Raw genomic sequence first — 20,286 nt, 5'->3', positions numbered from 1 at the left:
ACCTATATCTTTCCATACGAACTCTGATTTCCCTTATTTTATCATGGTGGTTGTTTCTCCCTATGTAGGTTGGTGTCAACAAAATATTTTCACATTCAGAGGAGAAAGTTGGTGATTGGAATTTGATGAGAAAATCTCGTTGCAACGAAAAACGCCTCTCTTTTAATGATTTCCAGCCCAAATCCTGTATCATTTCTGTGACTCTCTCTCCCATATTTCACAATAATACAAAATGTGCTTCCTTTCTTTGAACTTTTTTGATGTATTCCTTCAATCCTATCTGATAAGGATCCCACACTGCGCAGCAGTATTCTAAAAGAGGACAGACAATCATAGTGTAGGCAGTCTCCTTAGTAGGTCTGTTACATTTTCAAATTGTCCTGCCAATAAAACACAGTCTTTGGTTAGCCTTCCCCACAACATTTTCTGTGTGTTCCTTCCAATTTAAGTTGTTCGTAATTGTAATACCTAGGTATTTAGTTGAATTTGCGGCTTTTAGATTAGACTGATTTATCGTGTAACCAAAGATTAACAAGTTCCTTTTAGCACTCCTGTGAATGACCTCACCCTTTTCGTTATTTAGGGTCAACTGCCACTTTTCACACCATCCCGATATTTCTTCTATATCATTTTGCAGTTTGTTTTGATCTTCTGATGACTAAACGATAGCATCATCTGCAAACAACCAAAGATAGCTGCTCAGATTGTCTCCCAAATCGTTTATATAGGTAATGAACAGCAAAGGGCCTATAACACTACCTTGGGGAATGCCAGAAATCACTTCTGTTTTACTCAATGACTTTCCGTCAATTACTACAAACTGTGATCTCTCTGACAGGAAATCACAAATCCAGTCAGATAACTGAAATGATATTCCATAAACACACAATTTCACTACGAGCTGCTTGTGTGGTACAGTGTCAAAAGCTTTCCAGAAATACGGAATCGATCTGAAATCCCTTGTCAATAGCACTCAACACTTCATGTGAGTAAAGAGCTAGTTGTGTTTCACAGGAATGATGTTTTCTCAACCCATGTTGACTGTGTGTCAATAGACCATTTTCTTCAAGGTAATTCATAATGTTCGAACACAGTATATGTTGTAAAATCCTCTATACCCATCCACAGTAGCAAAAGTTGCCAATTCAGGATGTTGTGCGTGAACTGACCTCTCAATTATGTCCCATAAATGCTGGATGGGATTCATGTCAGGCAATCTAGGTGGCCAAATCGTTCACTCAAATTGTCCAGAATCCTCTTCAAACCAGTCACAAATAATTGTAGCTCAGCAATATGACATCATTGTTTGGGAACATGGAAGTCCACAAATGGCTGCAGACGGTCTCCAAGTAGCTGAACATAACCATTTCCAGTCATGTAAATACAGCCCACACGATTATGGAGCCACCAACAGCTTGCACAGTGCCTTGTTGACAACTTGGGTCCATGTGTTAACAACAGGTGATGTCATGCTGTTAACAAAGGTACTTGCATTGATCATCTGCTGCCATAGCCCATTAATGCCAAATTTTGCTGCACTGTCCTAGCGGATATGTTCATTGTAAGTGCCACATCGATATCTATGGTTGTTTCACACAATGTGGCTTGTCTGTTAGCACTGACAACTCTATGCAAACACCATTGCTCTTGATCATTAAGTGAAGGCCGTTGGCCACTGTGTTGTCCAAGGTGAGAGGTAATGCCTTAAATTTGCTATTCTCAGCACACTTTTGATACTGTGGATCTCGGAATGTTAAATTCCTCAACAATCTCCAAAATGGAATGTCCAATGTGTCTAGCTGCAACTAGCATTCCATGTTCAAAGTCTTTTAAGTCTCGTTGTGCAGCCATAACCACGTAGGAAACACTATCACATGAATTGCCTGATGACAAATGACAGCTCTGCCAATGCAGTGCCCTTTTTTACCTTTTGTACATGGTACTATTACCATCTGCATATGTGCATATCACTATCCCGTGACTCAGTGTATAATCCTACACAACTGAGAAAGAATGGCTGCAAATATTAACAATATATGATAACTTATTCATATCCAGTATGTTGTCATTCAAAGAACAGGATTCTTTTATCTTTCCCTTCTGTGTCGAGGCTTTGAGAACCTTTATTCATCACAGTCACTTTCAGTCTCTGATTTGGCTCTGTCCTCCACTTTCCCATAAACCAAAAGCAAAAATTTGCAAGTTGTGTTGTGTTCATATTGATGCAAACTTAAACTAGAAACATCACACAAAAGACTCTCTAGAATGTTTAGCTTCAGTTGCTCTGGCAATAATAATAATAATACTGATGGTAATAATTGCAAGATTTAGGCACAATACTGATGGTAATAATTGCAAGATTTAGGCACACAAAAATCAGCGAGTGAATATAATTCCATGTTTTCATTCTACATCTACATCTGCATATGTACTCCATAAGCCATTGTATGATGCATGGCTGAGGGTATGTTGTACCACTACTAGTCTTTTCATTTCTTGCTCCACTTGCAAACAGAGCAAGGGCAAAACGACGGTATGTATACCTCTGTATGAGCCCTGTTTTCTCTTAACTTCATTATCCTTACACAAAACGTACAGTGGGAGCAGTAGAATCGCTCTGTAATCAGCTTCAAATGGCAATTTTCTAAATTTTCTTAATAATGTTTCTCAAAAAGAACATCCCCTTCCCTCCAAGGTTTCCCATTTGAGTGCCCAAACCATCCCCATAATACCTGTGTGTTAATTGAGCATACATATCTCACATCCCACCTCTGAAAGGCTTTAATGTCTTCCTTTAATCTGATCTGGGGGGATCACAAACACTTGAGTACTGCTCAGCAGTGGGTCTCACTAATGTTCTACAGGCAGGCTCCTTTAAAGATGAAGCACACTTTCCTAAAATTCTCCCAATACCTGCTGCAATCCTTACATGCTCATTCCATTTCATATTGTTTTGCAACGTTATGCCTAGATATGAAATTGACATGACCATATCAAGCAGCACATAACTAACGCTGCATCCAAACATTACAGGATTGGTTTTCCTATTCATCTGCGTAACTTACATTTTTTCTGCATTTAGACCTGGCTGCCATTCATCACACCAACTAAAAACTGCTCTAAGTCATCTCATATTCTGTAACAGTCAGTTAACGATGACATCTTCCCAAACACCACAGCATCATCAGCAAACAGCCATAGATTGCTGCTCACCCTGTCCATCAGATCATGTATGTATATAGAGGATAATAGCAGTCTTGTCACAGTTCCTCTGAATGTTCCTGACACTAGTCTTGTCACTGATTAACTCTTGCCCTCAAGGAGGTGTTGATGCCATATAGGACAATATTTTGGTTTAACACTTCACTTATTCATTGAGGAATAAAAAAATTATAATTAACATTGGGTTTAGAGGGAAAAAAATCTCATACTTATCTGTTTAAATAGTTGAGAAAATCAAGCATCAATTCACAGTGCATCTAGGAACAGATATATTCACAGTTACCAATGAATTTAGTTTTTGTTCAGAAAGGAGTTTAATGCTCAGCTGTAAAGCTGTTTTACAATAAACCGGTGGAAATAGAATGTGTGAAAGCAGCAACAGTGTTTTCAGATGCAGATTAAAGTTACTTCTCTTTAACAGATCCTTCAGCCTTGAAGCAAAGTTCTTGAAAAGAAATCAATAAATAATTACAGATGTGTAACTGGACAACATATAATCACATAAATAAGTAGTTTTTAAGAAGTGTGTGCAACATGTTCAGCTGGCAGTTTCCAAACATATTACTTATTGTGAAAACGATACAGGAACACATAACTAACTAAGTAGCTAACACTAATTGTTTTTAACTTTCTGGCTTGTGGGGTGTGATTTTCTTTTTTGATGTAGCCCCAATTTGCCTCTATATGATTGCATGCAGATTAGTATTATTAAAACCTTCGCAAAGGCTGAAGTATAACTGATTAAAATTTTTTCATAGTGTTGTTGGATCAGATAGTTTACTAATTTTGTTCTCTTTGCTCAATTTTCTTTCTAACAATGAATGTTTATATATCCACAATTTGCAAGTGGAGGAATCAGTCAGATATTGTTGGTTAGAGCTATTCCTTATGTAATGATTATTGTTGGCTTTGCGCTTCCTTATTCTTTATTGTTTAACACTAAGCTAATTGGGTGTTGGTTTTTGATCTTTTTTAGGCCTAATGCAGACTAAAGATACCTAGGGAACCACAGATTTTGTGAAGCAATGATTAACATAAACATTCCCAAAGATGATAACACCACAAATAGAAAGATCATTGTCGTCCATTTCTAATACAGAAATATTTTTAGAAACCACACCACATATATGGTTGTGGTATTTATTTGTTTTTATAATAGTATACAATACAGTATCAGACATTTTAATTTTTCTACGCAATAAAAAATACATTTTTTTTACAAAAATAAAAATTTGCATTACAACTTTTCAAATGACATGCAGATAAAAGAAAAGATGGTTTGTACTGATGTAAAACATGAAAGTACAGCCAAAATGACAATAGAAAACTTAAGAAATCAAGCTTTCAGGAACAGGATTGCTACTTCCATAAATAAGAGAAAAAGGAAGAAAGGGAAAGGACCTAAAATGCATGCAAGAAGAAGGAGGAAGAGTCACTCTATACCCAACAGAAAGAGAGACATATAAGGAGCAGGTACAAACTGAAGTCACAATACACTTCAGTAACTACCTAGCAAATGTTTTGAGTGTGTCTTCTCTCAGATGATTATGTCTCTCCCTTGAGCCTGGGTTCAGAGTGTCTACAACCTTTCTGCACATTCTTACCTACCGTACAACACCTTTCCTTTCTTCTTTTTGTATTTATATTTAGAAAAAGTACTTAAATGTTCAAAAGTTCAAGGTTTTTTAAATTTTATACTTTTGGTGTCAGTCTACTACTAAGCATTATTCCATCAAAACACATTTTCTATTATCCTGTCTGAAAAAGAGAAGATTGTTTTGAACAATCAAAAATTGTATCTAATGAATTGTTTTCACTAGCAACATCACATCCTTTTGCACTTGTGAATGTAACCAGCACTGCCTTGTAGATATTTTTTCCCTAACGGAATGTTTTGTGTGTGTTACTCCTATTTCTTGGTGTCATCCATTCCTTCTATCAATTATTCACATCAATCTGAGTCAAAAGACAATGCTCTGCAATCAGTGCAATGTTGTATTTATTGTTAAATGGATCATTGATTGTTGTATTTTATTGTGATTTGTTTGTTATGAAGGATATGTGTGTTTAATTGGGTTTGATTGTTTCGTGCATAGATTTTATGACATATTCAGAAAGAGACAACTTACATTGTATAGATGTTGTTAAAGTGTTGTTTTATAATTTTTGTGTGGACTTCCATGATGAAAAACATGTACCTTTTGGTTATGTATGATAAAAAACAATCTATCTTGCCTCTAATCAATTTTTTAGGTAATTCTGTTTTTCAAATGTAATAATGAATTATGAACAAAAAATGATTGTGTTAATTTGTTAAATTCAGTGGCAAAGGAACAGTGCCTGTGCTTAGGATAACATGTTTATAATGAGCCACATCATAGTAACATGTAATGAAAAGTTGTAAATAGTAGTAGGAGGCTGTGATTAGATTATCCAAACTCTCGTGCAATAAAGTTTCCATTTGTTGACATGTGTAGAACATTTATGTGAATGTCAGACTAATCTTCAGATGGTCCTGTAGTGGTAACTTTTTTGTTAACCTGCTGGGTCATTGCAGTAAAAACAGTAAAATGTCATACAGCCCATTTGCCTTCAGGTTATCAATACTGTTCTGGGAGAAATGTCTTAATTTATCATGATATGTTTCAAAAAAAGCCCAATAGTGTAGAAAAATATATGATCATGTTTATGTTCCTGAGAACTGTAAGAATACAGTATTACTAAATATGATTTGAAAATATCATTAGAATGTGTCATGTTCTTACCAGGTGAATGACATAAGAACTTTTTTCATGATTATGTTTGTAAACTATGAAGTGAAATATCTCTAGCTTTACAAATTGCTTCCCATCTTTTCTAAGCATTTACCACAACAGTGGCAAAAGTGACTTCTTCCAAAGGTTTCCTTTCAGTACTGAAATATGTTTTAATTAATAGCACAGACAATATATGAAGTTAAAGTGTTGGAGAGTTTACAGTGAATGAAACAACAGCTGTGAGGAGCTAAGACATGCAGGCAGATGAAAGGTTGAAACTTGAGAGGAGATGGATTAACAGGTTAACTTACAAATACATGATCTGATCTATTGAAAAAAAAATAGCAACTAGTGATACTGAATAAGCAGATCAGTACTTCTGAATGTGTTATAAGTGTTAGTTATACAAATTAGCTTTAAATTCAATTATGATAAACCAGAATAAAGTTTTTGAATTCACAGTAAATTTTTATACTATACATTTCAGAATAATCACATGACTCTGTCACCATAAAAAGTGAAAGTGAGTGTAGTGCCATATTACTGATGAAAGGGATAATCAGTAATTAAAGTGGTCCAGTTAATAGACTAAAATTGTGTGCTAAACTAGATTACTAACCCAAATCTTAGCTTTCCAAAAGTACGATGCTGCCAAACAAGCAACTGGACGTAGCAGTACTTCCTGCTCTATCTTACAGCTTCAGCCTAATAGTGGTTTACTCCAGCAGTTCCTAACTCTGTACAGGATCTCCTGTTGTCCTGCAGGATTAGCACATCTGCAAGCAACACCAAGTGAAGTGGTATAGCGGTCAAGTCACTGGACTTCTGGTTATGTTGAGCAGGGTTCAGATTCCCTTCTGTTCATCTAGATTCAGGTTTTCTATTGTTATTTTAAATCACTTAAGGGATGTTTCCTTTCAATGGGCCAGGTTGATTTCTTGGACCATTCTTATTCAGTCAGAACTTGAGCTTCCTCTCTGATGATTTTGGTGTCAATGGGATGTTAAAAATTAATCTTCCTTATCCCTATCAAAGAAAAAGTATGGTGGAGAAATGTTTGTTTATTTTAGGATTTATTTAGTGAATGACACTTCAACCATATGTTCCCTGTTACTGGACCACATGACACAAACCGTATGCTGCACCAAGTCTTGGAAACACATCCTTGCTTTTCACAGGCAATGCTATATCAAATGAGTGAGCTGAGCTTTCTGTTATGAATGTAACTGACAAGAATTCTTAAAAACCAGTTTTCCAGAAATGTTAGTGTAGAAGTTTGTAATCACTTCTTTGCAAGTGAACTAAAATGTTTTGCAAAAGAAGTAAAGTCTGATATTTTTATTTTTTCTTGCAAATTTGGGGGATAAGGAGCAAGGTTAAATTAAAATATCAGTATCCCTTCACAGACAACAAAGAGAGAGAGAGAGAGAGAGAGAGAGAGAGAGAGTAAAATAGTTGAAATTGTTTCAGTCATTCAAATACTTTGTTTCTGAGAATTTTCAAGAGTTCGAGTTTATCGGCAGCATTTTACCTTGCCAAAAATAATTAATCTGAACCTTGCAAACATTGGTTTTAGATTCTGTGCATGAAGGTGTTGGTCTTCTGTCACAGCTGGGAGGACATAGATTAATAACCTGGAATGTGAAAGGCTTGGCATTTTCTAGAAGATAGTAGGAACTACTGGGACTAACTGAAAGACTGAATATCCTTATTGAGCTGTGACTGATGACCATTAATTGGATTTGAAAGATAGTGAAGACTTGCAATGTTTTGTACTAATTGAATATCTGAATAAGTGAGCTTGAGGAATCAAAGCACTTGTTATAAAATTAATCAAATTATATTCTAAATCAAATGTAGGAAAACACCTGCTTACAGAGAGCAAAAATTGGTGCACATTGATAAGCTCACAGATCTAGTCTGAACTCTCAGTTCTTCCATTTGACACAGCAGAGGGAAAGCAATTGGAAGAAATCTGACTTACCAAGGATTAAGCTGGAATGTCAACCTCAATTCTGGCTCTAGGTTGTGGGTAAGAAGATGAAGGAAATTGACACAGAGATTCATTAGTAGACTGAATATGAAAGTAAGAAATATTACATATCGGACAGAAGGGGAAGAGAGGTCACGAATATTAGTGTAGATTAACCACGAAAGGATAGAACTGAAAAGGAGGACAATAGAGTACATGTAATTAAAGAGAAGTCGAAAGCAGAGGCAGTAAAAAAACAACAGCAGCAGATATCTGTGGGAGAAAATAAAATGGAAATGAATTCGAAAAATAAAAACCATGTACAATACATGTTAGTAGTAGTAGTAGTAGTAGTAGTAGTAGTGGTGGTGGTATATGAATAATAAGTAATAAAATTACACATGAAGGACTGTAGAGTAAGTTGGAAAGATACGGATTCAATTCTGGGAGCTGTAAAATCTTCTTTGTAAATAATTTATTTACACTGAAACTTTTACGTAAAAGTGTGGATGGAAGGAAATAATTAACTACAGAAGCATATATTTTTCATTGTAATTTCTGCATACAATATTTACTGGTGAGTAAAGTAGTAGCTAGAAATAGACTTTGTATTGAAACAACTCGTTCTCCTTCACATTATACCCTGCAGTTCCCAGTATAAGATGACCCTCCATCAAAATGGAACAAATCAAGGAATGTAAGACTACGAAACCTTTAGCTTCAAAACTACTTCTGTATGCTATTGTAATAATGTTACCCTTGGAAAAGGCGAAGGGCTTGCAAATGAAAATCTTACTCTACATACAGAGATGCAGTGTCATTCGAGCTAGTTACCACTTCTCAAGTTACACATTTCAGATGCTGCTTGTAAAACACAACTTATTTTACCTTTATGTATCTGTATGGAACAGAGAGTAGAAAATAAAATTAGGATTTGATAAAGATAAAAAGTAAACTACCATTCACCTAGTGTCAGCAGACAAAGATGACACAATGCAAAGTTAACATACATGTTTGAAAGAATCCTTTCAAAGAATGTGGATCTCTGATGTATTCAATATGTCATGTAAACATACAGTGAGGTGATAAAAGTTAAGTGATACCTTCTAATGCCATGTTGTACATCCTTTTGTGTGGCATAGTGCGGCAACTTTGCATGGCATGGACTCCAAGTCATTGGAAGTCCTCTGCAGATATATTGAGTGATGCTGCCTCTGTAGCCATCCATAATTGTGAAAGTGGTCCAAGTGCATGATTTTGTGCACAAAATACCACCTCAGTTATCTCTTATAAATGTTCAACGGGATTCATGTTGGGCAATCTGGGTAGCCAATTCACTTGCTCTAATTGTCCAGAATGTTCTTCAAACCAATCAGAGACAATTGTGGCTCAGTGACACGGCACATTGTCATCCATAAAAATGTCCATTGTTGTTTGGGAACGTGATATCCATGAATGGCTGCAAATGGTCTCCAAGTAGCTGAATGTAACCAAGGGCCCAATCAATTCTGAATAAACACGGCCCACATCATTATGGAATGACCATAAGCTTGCACAGTGCCTTGTTGAGAACCTGGGTCCATGGCTTCGTGGGGTCTGCACTTCACTCAAATCCTACCATAAGCCTTTACCAATTGAATTGGGGGCTCATCTGACCAGGTGACAGGGTCCGACCAGTATGGTCACCGTCCCTGGAGAGTCACTGCAGGCAATGTATTGCTAGTAGCAAAAGCACTTATGTTGGTCTCCTGCTGCCACAGCCCATTACCACCAAATTTGCCACACTATGCTAACGGATATGTTCACTGTACATCCTACATTGACTTTTTGTGATTATTTCTGCAGTGTCACTCGTCTGTTAACACTGACAAGTCTGCGCGAATGCTCCTGCTCTCACTCGTTAAGTGAACGCAGTGGGCCATTGCGTTGTCCGTGTGAGAGGCAATGCCTGAAATTTGGTATTCTCAGCACACTTTTGACGTTGTGGATCCCGGAATATCAAACTCCGTAGTGATTTCCAAAATGAAATGTCTCATGTGCGTAGCTCCAACTACCATTCCACATTCAGAGTCTGTTAACTTCTGTCTTGCAGCCATAATCATATCGGAAACCTTTTCACATGAATCACCTGTGTACGCATGACAGCTCGACCAATGAGCTGAGCTTTTATACTTTGTATATGTGATACTATTGGCATCTGTATATGTGCATATCGCTATCCCATGACTTTTGTCAGTGTAAATATATGTACAAATGTGAAGTGTTACACAAGTCAACATCTAAAAAGCATAAGTGGAATGTTATGTTTGTGCACATCCCTAGTTTAACAAGGTGACTTTTAACTGTATTATTTGGAAATACCTGACATTGTTGGCTGAAGAGCAATCAGTTAATTCAGTTTGTTGAGAATCTGGGTCCATGGCTTCGTGGGGTCTGCACTTCACTCAAATCCTACCGTAAGCCTTTACCGATTGAATTGGGGTCTCATCTGACCATTGAAAAAAAAACTTCTGATTTGAAGTTTTTTATCGCCTTGACCATGTGTATGTACACAGGATTACTGGTTTCAACAGGTGTAAGCTGCTGTCTTCTGATCCATAGACTAAAGGTTATGGAATCATGCTGTGCAATAAACCGCACATTTGTATTTGTACTATTGTAACAGACTCATAATAAAAAGAGCGTCTGTTACAATGGTATAATATAACCATACTTTTTGTTGCACAATTTGATTTCATAACCTGTACTCTCTGGATCTGAAGATCACAGCTTCATCCTTATGAAATTAGTAATCCAGTGTACATGTATATGATCAAGTCAATAAAAAAACTTCATATAAGAAGCTTTCTTCACACTGTATTGGATGCATTTGTGACAAACCTGTTTGTATTTTTAACAAACATGTGTGGAATTGCTACATATTATCCACCATAATGTCCATAATTTCTTCAGAGAAAATACAGACCACTCATTCCAATCTGTAATTATGAAAAATTTAAATGGGGTTGTTGCTATCAGGTTGTCAATATTTGTCCCCAGCTTAGTTTGTTATCAAACTGGACACTCTGGAAATATATTCACTACATAAAAATGTATACAAGTAATTATCTAACAAATGAGATTGATCTAGATCAGTTGCTGCTTTGGCTGGTAATGTAAGTCGCTTTTAAAAGTGAGAACTAAATGTGTATTAAATACAAAACATATCCTTATAAAGATTAACATCGTTTTCAGTTGAAAAACAATGATTCACATTTTATGCAAAATAGCTACATGTGTAAAAATTTGTGTGTATAATTTTCCTACTTTTTCCCCACTAGTCAGTCTTACTTCTGTAACAGTATTAAAAAACAAGAACCCATATATAATGTACAGAAAGAAAATTAAATTCTATAAGTTGTAGTAGCTTTGCAGTGCTCTGAGAACTAAATACTAGGCAAAAGAATGAGAATAACAGAGATAAGGAATAAGTTACTTAACATAACGTGTCAGTAAGACACACTGGTGTAGGATAAAAGATTATGATTTGAAAGATATGTCCTGAACGTAGTGTGCCATTTATCTTCTTGCATCTTAAGAACTTTTACCACTCATTAATGCCTGTATTTACTGCAATTTTGCTCTTGTTCCCAATAAAAGAACACTAGAATTTCAAACTGGAAGCACCAGATTTGAGTTTCCGTGTATCTTGCGGTCCATGCAACACTACTTTACATCTGAATCTACCACTGTGCTCGCCACTGTGCACACTGTAATCAGTCAAGCATTGTCTTTACTTTCCCTACAGGAGTGATATGTGAGGATTTGTTATATATGCATAGGTTCCTCACTTAATACTGGTTCTTGAAACTATGGAGATAGATGCTAACTACAGAGCAAATGGTTACAAATGTCTACCATTTCAGGTTTTTCGGCACTTGTATGACATTCTTCTCTGGGTCAAAAAAATCTACTATTCATACTGCTCCTCCTTGTGCAGATGGAGTAAGCAATTGTCTTTGTAAACTGACTGAATTTTCATAGTATCCTACCAATGAATCAAAGTCTGCCAAATGATTTATTATGACTGAACCTATGTGATCATTCAATTTCATATCCCTACACATTGTTACAGCTAGGTGTTTTTATGAGTTGATTGATTCCATTTGTGACTCAGTGATATTGTAGTCATGAGATTCTAAGTTTTTGTGTGTTGTGGCGTGCACAGTTACATGTTTGTGAGCAGTTAGAGTAAGTTACCAACTTTGCAAAACTTTGGAATTTTATCAAGATCTGATTGAACGTTTGTGCAGCATTTTTCAGATGGTACATCATTGTGGAAAACTACATGGTGTGTAAGAAGTAGTCTGAAATTAGGCCTACTATTAATTATGTCTGCCAGGTCATATATGAGCTTAGCAAGAGTTCCCAACATGGTACAAGTGGAGTTGTTTATATCTCTATCACTGACTCACCATCCAAGATAACATCCTATGTTTTCCCTACCAAGAAATCCTCAATCCAGTCACGTATTTTGTATGAGACCACATATGACTGTAATTTTGTTCGTAAGAATGGTTACGGTACTGAGTGAAATTCTGTTCAGCAGTCAAGAAATACTGCATCTGCTTACCTCTGTTGATCCAAGGCTTTCAGGAGGTTATGTGAGAAAAGCATAAGTTGGGTTTTGCATGATCAGTGGTTTGAGATCCATGCTGGTTGGCATGGAGGAGGTAATTCTGTTTGAGGGAACCAGTTGTGTTTCAGTGCAGAGTAAGTTCTAGGATTTTACAACAGATGGAGATCAATGAGACTGGATGCTAGTTTTGTATAAGGCTTCTGCCGTCCTTTTCATAGACTGATTCTGTCATTCTGCATTCTATTTTTTCATCTACCTGTATATGATGTTTTATGTATATAAGACAGTATCTGCACTCCTTAATCTTCTTTTGATTCCTAATTATCTCTCCCCTCCCCCCTTCCCCTTGCCCCCCTCTCCCCTCCCCCTCCCCCTCCCCCTTGCTCTCCTCTCCCTTTCTATCCTTGCTTTTGTTTTAAGAGACAAATGCTACGTTTATTCCTCTTAGTATTTTGAAGATTCTAACATCAAAATTTCATCTATTTAACATCCCAGTGATCCCTCTACTTACTCTTTCCTTAATAACAAACACAGGGGTTTCAGAGTTTGATGCTTATGTTGAAAATAATATAATTTTTATTTTTTAAGTCTCTCAGGAAACTTATTTTAGCAACAACATCACCACTTATGGTCTTGAGAAGAAACAAAGTTTATGTATTTTCCTTATTTTTATTAAATAATGTCCCATGTAATTACATTGTGAGGCACTTCATTATGTAGGGCAAAATATTTTAATTTCACAGAAGAAGGCAGAGAACTCATTTGTGGTCTTCTTGTGCACACATTTAAGGAGTTATGTATTTTTGCTGCAAAATTTGTTTATTTATTTAGCAGTCCATAGACATTTTAAAATGTTGTCAGTTCATGTACATCTGCATATTTACACAGTTTTTGTTACATGTAGTTAAACATTGTGAGACATAATTTATTTACAGTCATTTTTGCTCCTTATCAAAAAACTACATATAGTGAAACATTGTGAGACAGAAGTTATTTACAATTGTTTTTATTAAGGAATTCACTTATAGTGTAAAAACAGTTCCTGCAAATACAACTTAAGATTTTTCCTAAAGTAGTACATTTTATCTGTTTCTTTTATTTTCTGTGGTAGCTTGTTATACAGTTTTGAGTATAATGCATAACGTAATTTTTGTTGTTGTAAATAACCCATTACTATTCAAAACCAATGTTGATTAATATAATTTTTCTCCTGGTGTTGTAATTAACTTTCTCAACTCTTCAATTAATTAGCTTTTAGCTCATAAAGGAGTAAATAATTTTGCTGTCTTAACCTATCATCTAATGATGTAAAATGTCTGACAGATGGTAAAATGAAATTGAAAACAAAGTTGAAACAGGTTTGTTAGGTTACAGTTACTGTTCTTTAACAGAATATTATTTAGATATTGCTGTCATTTGTAATGGAACAGAATTCCATATTACTTCAGTAATAAAACTGTCACTCTCATTATGGGGATCAGATGTGAGATGTAAAGTGAATGCAGACATCTATGGATCCAAGACCCCTTAAAAAATGATTGCTTCATCTAAGTAGGTGTATTGAATGTCCTTGGTTCACTTATTGAAAACCCAAGCCTACAACATATCTACCATTGTCTTCATTACAAAAACAACTGACTGTCAAAGAAGTAATGTAAATAACAACAGTATGAATTAGGATAAGTTGCTGCTCACTGTGTTCAGTGGCAGGCAGGTACATTTAAAGTGCATTCAGAAGTAGACTAAGCTACTTGTCCAAAACTTAGACCGAGCGAGGTGGCGCAGTGGTTAGACACTGGACTCGCATTCGGAAGGACGACGGTTCAATCCTGCGTCCGCCCATCCTGATTTAGGTTTTCCGTGATTTCCCTAAATCACTCCAGGCAAATGCCGGGATGGTTCCTCTGAAAGGGCACGGCCGACTTCCTTCCCCGTCCTTCCCTCATCCGATGAGACCGATGACCACGCTGTCTGGTCTCCTTCCCCAAACCAACCAACCAAAACTTAGTCTGCTTTTAAATGTACCACAAGTACCTGCCTGCAACTCAGTGGCTCCTCTCTGGTGAGTAGCATTCAACCCATTTCAGATTATTATTATTATTATTATTATTATTATTATGCCAGCTTGGATTTTCCACTGTCTGAAGATGTAAATAATGTATTTGCGCCTACTGCTGCCAGAAACTATATTGGTGCCAATGATAAATCATTCAGTGTGTTTTTGTTTTCATTATGATGAATACTACAGGATATACTTCTATGCAGTCTCTTGGTGTCAAGTGCATGATTCCATGCATTGCTGAGTGCATAACTCTACATCTACATCTACATACATACTCTGCAATCCACTATTCGGTGCGTGGCAGAGGGTACCTCGTACCACAACTAGCATCTTCTCTCCCTGCTCCACTCGCAAACAGAATGAGGCAAAAATGACTGCCTATCTGCCTCTGTACGAGCCCTAATGTCTCTTATCTTATCCTTGTAGTCTTTCTGCGAAATGTATGTTGGCGGCAGTAAAATTGTACTGCAGTCAGCCTCAAATGCGGGTTCTCTAAATTTCCTCCATAGCGATTCATGAAAAGAACGTCTCCTTTCCTCTGGAGACTCCCACCTGAGTTCCTGAAGCATTTCCGTTACACTCGCATGATGATCAAACCTACCAGTAACAAATCTAGCAGCCCACCTCTGAATTGCCTCTATGTCCTCCCTCAATCCAACCTGATAGGAATCCCAAACGCTTGAGCAGTACTCAAGAATAGGTCACACTAGCGTTCTATAAGCGGTCTCCTTTACTGATGAACCACATCTTCCCAAAATTCTATCAATGAACCGAAGACGACCATCCGCCTTCCCCACAACTGCCATTACATGTTTGTCCCACTTCATATTGCTCTGCAATGTTACCCCCAAATATTTAATCGATGTGACTGTGTCAAGCGCTACACTACTAATGGAGTATTCAAACATTACAGGAGTCTTTTTCCTATTCATCTGCATTAATTTACATTTATCTATATTTAGAGTTAGCTGCATTGCTATCCACCCTATCCAAAAGATCATTTATGTAGATAGAAAACAACAGTGGACCTACCACACTTCCCTGGGGCACTCCAGATGATACCCTCACCTCCGATGAACACTTACCATCGGGGACAACATACTGGGTTCTATTAGTTAAGAAGTCTTCGATCCACTCACATATTTGGGAACCAATCCCATATGCTCGTACCTTAGTTAGGAGTCTGCAGTGGGGCACCGACTCAAACGCTTTCCAGAAGTCAAAGAATATGGCATCCGTCTGATACCCTTCATCCATGGTTTGCAAGATATCACGTGAAAAAAGGGCGAGTTGCGTTTCGCAGGAGCGATGCTTTCTAAAGCCGTGCTGATGCATGGACAGCAACTTCTCTGTCTCAAGGAAATTCATTATATTCGAACTGAGAATATGTTTGAGAATCCTGCAACAAACCGATGTTAAGGATATTGGTCTGTAATTTTGAGGATTCGTCCTTCTACCCTTCTTGTATATAGGTGTCACCTGCGCTTTTTTCCAGTTGCTCAGGACTTTATGTTGGGCAAGAGATTTGCGATAAATGCATGCTAAGTAAGGAGCCAATGCAGTAGAGTACTCTCTGTAAAACCGAATTGGAATCCCATCAGCACCTGGTGATTTATTTATTTTCAACCCATTCAGCTGCTTCACAGCCCCAGGGATGTCTATCACTATGTCCTCCATACGGGAATCTGTACGAGACTCAAATGGCGGTATGTTTGTATGATCCTCCTGCGTGAAAGATTTCTCAAATGCTAAATTTAAAATTTCAGCTTTCGTTTTGCTGTCTTCCGTTGCCAGGCCAGACTGATCAGTGATTGACTGGATGGAAGCCTTCAACCCGCTTACCGATTTTATGTAAGACCAGAATTTCCTTGGGTTTTCAGATCTTTTGCTATGGTATGACGGTCATAATGGTTGAATGCTTCATGCATCGCTCTTTTTACAGCAGCTCGAATCTCTACTAACTTTTGCCTGTCCTCATTCTCCCTATCTTTCTTGTACTGTGAGTGCAACTGCCTTTACTTCCTGAGCATTCTGCGAATTGCGCTGTTAAACCACGGTGTGTCTTTTCCATCCATAACCCACTTTTTCGGCACATACTTGACCAATGCGTGATTTACAATGTGTTTAAAATTTGCCCATAATTCTTCCATGTCCATTGTACCGGAAGTAAATGAAGTCGATTCATTTACTAAGTGGGATGCTAACAACTGCTTAACTGCTCTTTCTAGTAAGAATACTCTCCTAGCCTTCTTGACCGACTTTTTAACTTTCATAACAATAGTCGTAATGACAACAACATGATCACTAATCCCTGTCTCAACACTGACACCATCAATGAGGTCTGGTCTGTTCATGGCTACCAGATCTGAAATATTTCCATTACGCGTTGGCTGTCGATTTAGCTGCTCAAGACAGTTTTCGGATAATGTGTTCAAAAGTAATTCACACAACAGCTTGTCTGTACCACCTGTAATGAATCCACTCATATCTCAGTTAAAGTTGGTGACACACATTTTAATTTTCATGGCCTCTTTGATCAATGATTCTCATTAGTTTGAAGTATGGGCTAGAATACATGTTTCCTCAAGCAAGATGTAGTGCTTATTTGTAAGGCTGTATTCTACAAAAGCAGGCATTTATAGATTTTTGTATTTGATGTCCAGTAGACAGCTGTGAAACATTCTGACTAACTGTCCCACTTAACTACTGTCACAGTCATGAGGAATATTGTAAACAACTGGTATGTTGAGACCATGACTATCCTTCATAGGGTGCAACTTCTCTTTGAATTTCTTAGGAGACCAAAAGATGGTCTTATCCTTCATCTGATTCAGACCATCCAGTTTTTTTTATATTGCTCCACAGAATAAAAGGAACATTGTGTGGTAGTCTTGTGTTGATTGACTGAGTTTTGGTTTATGTTTCATGTACCTGCTAGCCATTTTTGTCTTAAACTGGCACTTAGATCTTTTTTTTCAGTGCTGAAATGTTTCTCATCCAATGTGCTTGTAGTTCTATGATTCTGAGGTTCAGCAAAGCTCTCTTGTTGTTAGGATGATGGAAACAGTGCCATTTGATATATTAGAAGGAAAATTTTCGATCTTGCTCAACCAGGTCTTCTGTTTAAGTCAATTATGCCAAGAAGGAAATTCTCATTTAGATTAAATTCACATTAGGGATCCAGAAAATTTGCATCTACTGAGAAATAAAACTTTCATGATCAGAGACTGTCAGGAGACCATATCTCCTGCACCTATCATTACTTATGAAACTGATTTGCCAGTTGTCATGAAGACCATAAACATTGAGCAAGATGAAGCAGTGATAACACATTGGACTCACATTTGGATGGATAGTGGTTCAAATCCAGCCCAGCTCTGATTAACAAAACTTAGCTTTTCAGTGGTTACCCTAAATCCCTTCAAACAATTAATGTATCTAAATCTACCTATCACAACTTCTCTTTAAGAACATTACAAAAGTCACCGTAGGGGAAACGTGAAGTACAGATGAATAAGAACGCAAATAAAGGTAGCCCAGGATATGATCTTCTGGTATGACAATGCAGCTGCTTCCAGAGAGAGTGATATGAGCTTTACAGAATCTGAAAACTTTCTCAGTGCCAAGTATAATGTTGTGATTTCATTCTTCTTGCAAAAGGCTTAGAGACAATGTTGAGTATCTCTTTGATTTTCTGCTTGTTAAACATTGCTAAGTGTATGTCAGAGGAAAGCAAATAATAGATCTTTTAATAAATGGTTTGAAAGCATTCACTGATGCATGTATTAATGAGTTTACATTAAGATGATGTGTTGGTAAGCTGCTGGTAATCCAAGAATTGCTTTTACATGACCCTCTGTGTAATGAAAAAAAGTTATTTTATCACAGCATTTGTGGCAACAGATACTCCACTGCATTTCCATCAGGTCAGTAGATAAAGTTGGGCACAGTCAGAAAAGCTCAATAAAATGTTTGAGACTCTTCAAATGTGATTTCTGTTTAAAGACTGAGCACCAAAATCTCAAAATGAAAGTGTCATCGTTTAGTGACAGTTCAGTTAAGATTACAGATGAAAAGTTAAAACACAGTGAAGAGTACACTGAGAAATTCAAAAAAGTATGCAAAAGAATTTTAGTAATTAAAATAAAACCTTTAAATCATGTTTATAGTTGAGAACACAGGTAAAGCTTTCAACATTTTGGAGAGAGTAGAGTTACAATGCAATGACAAAAGTTTACAGATGCATTATATAATCTCTATGTATCTATGACTGACAGTGATAGTAACAGTAACTTGTCATCAAGAATGGCTACATTCACAAACAGCCATGTTAGCCAGTCTTTCATTTAAATACAAAGAAATTGCAGGATACAAGAGATCAATAACAGAGAAACAGAAAGATTCACATCTCAAAATGGATTCTCTCAGCAAAACTCCTTAGAAGTTGAGAATTCTTGGATATCTTTATCCACTTTTGAGATGAGAAGTCTTACTTGAATAAGCTGATGCTTGTTTCTTCACCTGAACTACTTTGTTCTGAGCATAAATTCATTCTCTAAGGACATCAATGCTAGTCAGATATCAGACCATAAACTCGCTTCTGACCTTTGCATTATTATTATTATTATTATTAAATGAAAGAAACGCACTTAATGTTAATGACTGTATCTTTGTGAATGTAAGCATGTGGATGCATGGGTAGCTCTCCAATCTAAAGACAGCAACTATGTCTTCAATAACAGTGGGACAGAGAGAACACTCAAAAGGCATTTAATCATGTACTCAGATGCTGAAGAATCTTTTAAATTTGCATCAAGGGTCCAAGTATTATATAAGTAACTAAAACATAACAAAACATCGTTGCATCATTTGTAGAATTTCATGGTCATAGCAAGAATATAACTGTAGTAAAATACATAAAAGGAGGATTAACATTAGAATTGTAGTCAGACAGCTAGATGACAATACAGTGTGAGCTTGAAGAATGCTACAGGGCTTAAGCAGGCCAATAGAGAACATCAATGTGGACAAAAGGCAGAGAAGGAGAGTGTAAGATAGATAAGACAGAAGTAAGTCAAGAAGAAAAATTGAGAAATTGTAAAATTGTATTCTATTTTTTTCATTTATTGGTTCATGTGTGTGTCCATTTGCTTCTTTTCTCCCGCGTTTTCAACTGTCTTCATACACCTGGACTCCCATACATTTCATATTTATCTTTCTATGGTTTAGTTAATTATATGTTTGTCTATTATTTATCATTTTCTCTCTCAGTTCCACTTATCTTTTGATTCACATTTCATTGACTTCTGTTTTTAAACTCCTTGAACATGCTTTGTAACAAAAATGCTGTGATCATAAAAGCCGAGTCATACTATTTTCCTCCACTTTGGGAAACAAAATCTTCAGTTAACAGTAAAGGAAACATTTGCTTCGTATTTTGTTGGGTTCATTATGCATTAACATTTTTAATGTACTTCGCATCATTGTCAATTTCTGCACCCTAACTGTAAGGACTGGATTAACAGAATATCTTAGCTTATCAACAGCTGGATGGATTTCTCAGTGGCCAAATACATACTCCCATACTAGTAATATAAATGTAAAATGTATTTCTTACCTTTACATGACTAAACCACTGAACCTATTTTGATTAAAT

The 20,286-nt window shown here is 36.6% G+C and overlaps 1 protein-coding gene across 9 annotated transcripts in view; it reads left to right on the top strand.

Annotated features, from left to right (window-relative positions):
* Nucleotides 1–20,286, top strand: part of LOC126457194 (sodium bicarbonate cotransporter 3) — a 989,834-nt gene that overhangs the window by 909,601 nt on the left and 59,947 nt on the right. Inside the window, exon 22 of one of the 9 annotated variants that reach the window (XM_050093295.1) lies at nucleotides 4,199–5,313. The exons of the other annotated variants lie outside the window; for them this stretch is intronic. Within the exon in view, the coding sequence (XP_049949252.1) occupies nucleotides 4,199–4,204 (6 nt within the window). The 3' untranslated portion in view covers nucleotides 4,205–5,313. Of the gene's footprint in view, nucleotides 1–4,198; nucleotides 5,314–20,286 lie in introns of those variants that run through there. 9 annotated transcript variants of the gene reach the window in all.

This window comes from Schistocerca serialis, chromosome 2 (genome assembly GCF_023864345.2).
Source record: "Schistocerca serialis cubense isolate TAMUIC-IGC-003099 chromosome 2, iqSchSeri2.2, whole genome shotgun sequence".
NCBI lineage: Eukaryota > Metazoa > Arthropoda > Insecta > Orthoptera > Acrididae > Schistocerca > Schistocerca serialis.
Note: the sequence above shows the minus strand (reverse complement) of the source record. Positions and strands in the feature narration are given on the sequence as shown.